The 2,351-nt window shown below is 57.9% G+C and overlaps 1 protein-coding gene across 1 annotated transcript in view; it reads right to left on the bottom strand.

The window, feature by feature from the left end:
- The window catches only part of COL8A2 (collagen type VIII alpha 2 chain), a 5,106-nt gene extending 2,804 nt beyond the window's left edge, over positions 1–2,302 (bottom strand). Inside the window, exon 1 of the mRNA XM_026863200.1 lies at positions 2–2,302. Coding sequence (XP_026719001.1) covers positions 2–601 — 600 coding nt within the window. The 5' untranslated portion in view covers positions 602–2,302. The remainder of the gene's footprint in view (position 1) is intronic.
- Positions 2,303–2,351: the final 49 nt, after the last annotated feature.

The following is a 2,351-nucleotide window of genomic DNA, read 5'->3' as shown; positions in this document are numbered from 1 at the left end:
CGGGCTCCCCGTTGACGCCAGGCCCGCCCGGAGGGCCCATGTCGCCCTTCTCGCCCGGCGCGCCCGGCAGGCCGTCAAGGCCGGGTTTTCCAACGCCGACAGGCCCTGGGGGCCCTGCAGGGCCGGGAGGGCCCCCGTTCCCCCGCGGTCCCGGTAACCCTGGTTTCCCCACGCCGTTTTCACCCTTCATCCCGCGCTCTCCGCGGGGTCCTGGCTCTCCTTTCGGACCAGGCTCTCCCCGGAAGCCGGGCAGGCCAGGGCCGCCCTGCGGGCCCGGCTTCCCGTTGACTGAGATGCCGGCGGGCCCCGGCAGTCCCGGGGGGCCGGGCAGTCCTCTTGGCCCTTGCTCTCCTCTCATGCCAGGCTCGCCCTTGGCTCCGGGCATCCCTTTCATGCCCGCCTTCCCGGGGAGTCCTGGGATGCCAGGTTTCCCGATGCCCGAGAAGCCGGGGGGCCCGGCAGGCCCAGGCTGGCCGTGCATTCCCGGTTTTCCTGTGCCTGGCTTCCCTGGGTAGCCGGGGGGCCCAGGGGGTCCGCGTGGGCCGGGCTTTCCTGGCGGTCCTGGCTCCCCTTTGAGGTCCATCGGCAGCAGCGGTGGCATGTCTGTGGAGAGAGGAGACACGGAGCTTTACTGGGGCCGGTGGTGGCCGGCAGAGCGAGCCTGGCGCGTGATGCCCTCAGGGCGTTAAAGCCAGGGCCTTCAGCACTCCCTGGCTCTGGACTCACAAGAGCGCCCTTCTCTAGAAATGGTTTTAGTGAAACAGCCACAGTGGCTTCCTGGGCCACCACATCAGCAGGACTGGTTTTAGGCAAGACCTTGGCCAGAGCCCAGGGTATTAATCCAAGCCTTACTCCATCCATCCCTCCACAGAGGGTGTCAACAAGACCAGCGACTGCCGTTCGGCCCTGGCGGTGGTGTTTTGTCATGACCTACTGCAGGGGGAGGTTTTAGGAGCTGGATTCAAACCTCCCAGCAGCCACGAAAGCACCGTGGGATTCAGTCGCTCCTGCCTGGGCTCAGCTGAGAGGATGGCGACAGAGCGAGCCAAGACTGAGGATAATCTCTCCACCCCATCCCTCGAGTCCAGGGCCTCGGGAGACCTTTAATCCTTTTGGATTAAAAAGAAAACTCTTGGACTTGTACTTGAGGGACCGAAGAGGTGACTGGTGTATGGGTTAAGACATGCCCACGGTGCTGGCTGGCTCAGCTCCCGAGTCCAGCAAGGCAGAGAAAAACTCACCAAAAAGAAAAAGAAAAAAAATAAGCGCTGAGGGTGGAGGAAAAGCCAATAGCTGCAAGGGAAACGCAACCTCAGTTACGTTCAAATGAGTCAGCCCAGCTGGGAATAGGCCGTAACCACTTGACATTTAAAGAATTTATAGAGGTCTTTTGCAAACGGATATAAGAAAGAAACTAATGGGCTGAGAGACTACAAAGCCGAGGAGAGCCAGATTACATGCCCACCGCAGCTCGGTACTTAAAGCACAGACGTGAGCATAAATAACTCCTTGAGGCAGGCCCAGGCAGGGTGTTGCTTCCCACGTGACACCGGGAAGTGGGTGAGAAAGAATAAATCAGACAAACTCTTTTTTTGGGAAGCTTGAAATGAAGGAAATACTTGGCAGTTGCACAGAGATGGGACTGCGATGAGAAATACGAAGGGTGGAGGAAAGGGCCTTGACGTCTTGGGCAAACTTGAACCAAATCTGCCCAAGGTAGATCGTTCCAGTTGGGAAAAGATCCGCACGGGCAAGTTCCTGGGCTGGGGATGGATCCTGTCTGGGAGCAGAACACGGGGCTCGGCGGGCTGAGCCGGGCCTCGGGAGCACGGACACCCGCAGCGCCAGGATCCGCCACCGCAGAGATTTTTCTCAGTCAACGGGAAAAGATTAGGGGAGATTTGAGACACGTGAAAAGAATAACCGTGGCGGCGGCCGGCACCGTTCCCGGTGCATCGGAGGTGGCTTTACCTTTCCTAAGCACAGCAATTAGCCCTGGCCATTCCCAGGCCTGGTGCCTGCTTGTTTTTCTTTTGGCAATGGAAACATTTTGAGAGCTTATCTATATATCAAAGCCTGGCCCACGTCCTAGGCTGCAGCAGAGGTCACTTGGCTGTCTTGACAAAGGAAATACTTGTCTGTCATGACACCGCCACTGGATTTCTGCAAACCTCCTGCTCCTCACCCCAGAAAACGGTGTGGGAAAGAAAGGCAAGGGAGATGTGAAGTGTTGCACTAAAGCAGATTTCTGGGGTTTGAATTCTGGAAAAAATTCTCTCCGGAAAATTATTTCAATGTGTTTTCTCCCCTAACCACCACCCGCCCCACCCCACCCCCCCTTTTTTTTTTTT

This window comes from Athene cunicularia (assembly GCF_003259725.1).
Source record: "Athene cunicularia isolate RWA chromosome 23 unlocalized genomic scaffold, athCun1 chr23_part1, whole genome shotgun sequence".
Taxonomy (NCBI): domain Eukaryota; kingdom Metazoa; phylum Chordata; class Aves; order Strigiformes; family Strigidae; genus Athene; species Athene cunicularia.
This window is presented reverse-complemented; position numbering and strand designations above follow the sequence as displayed.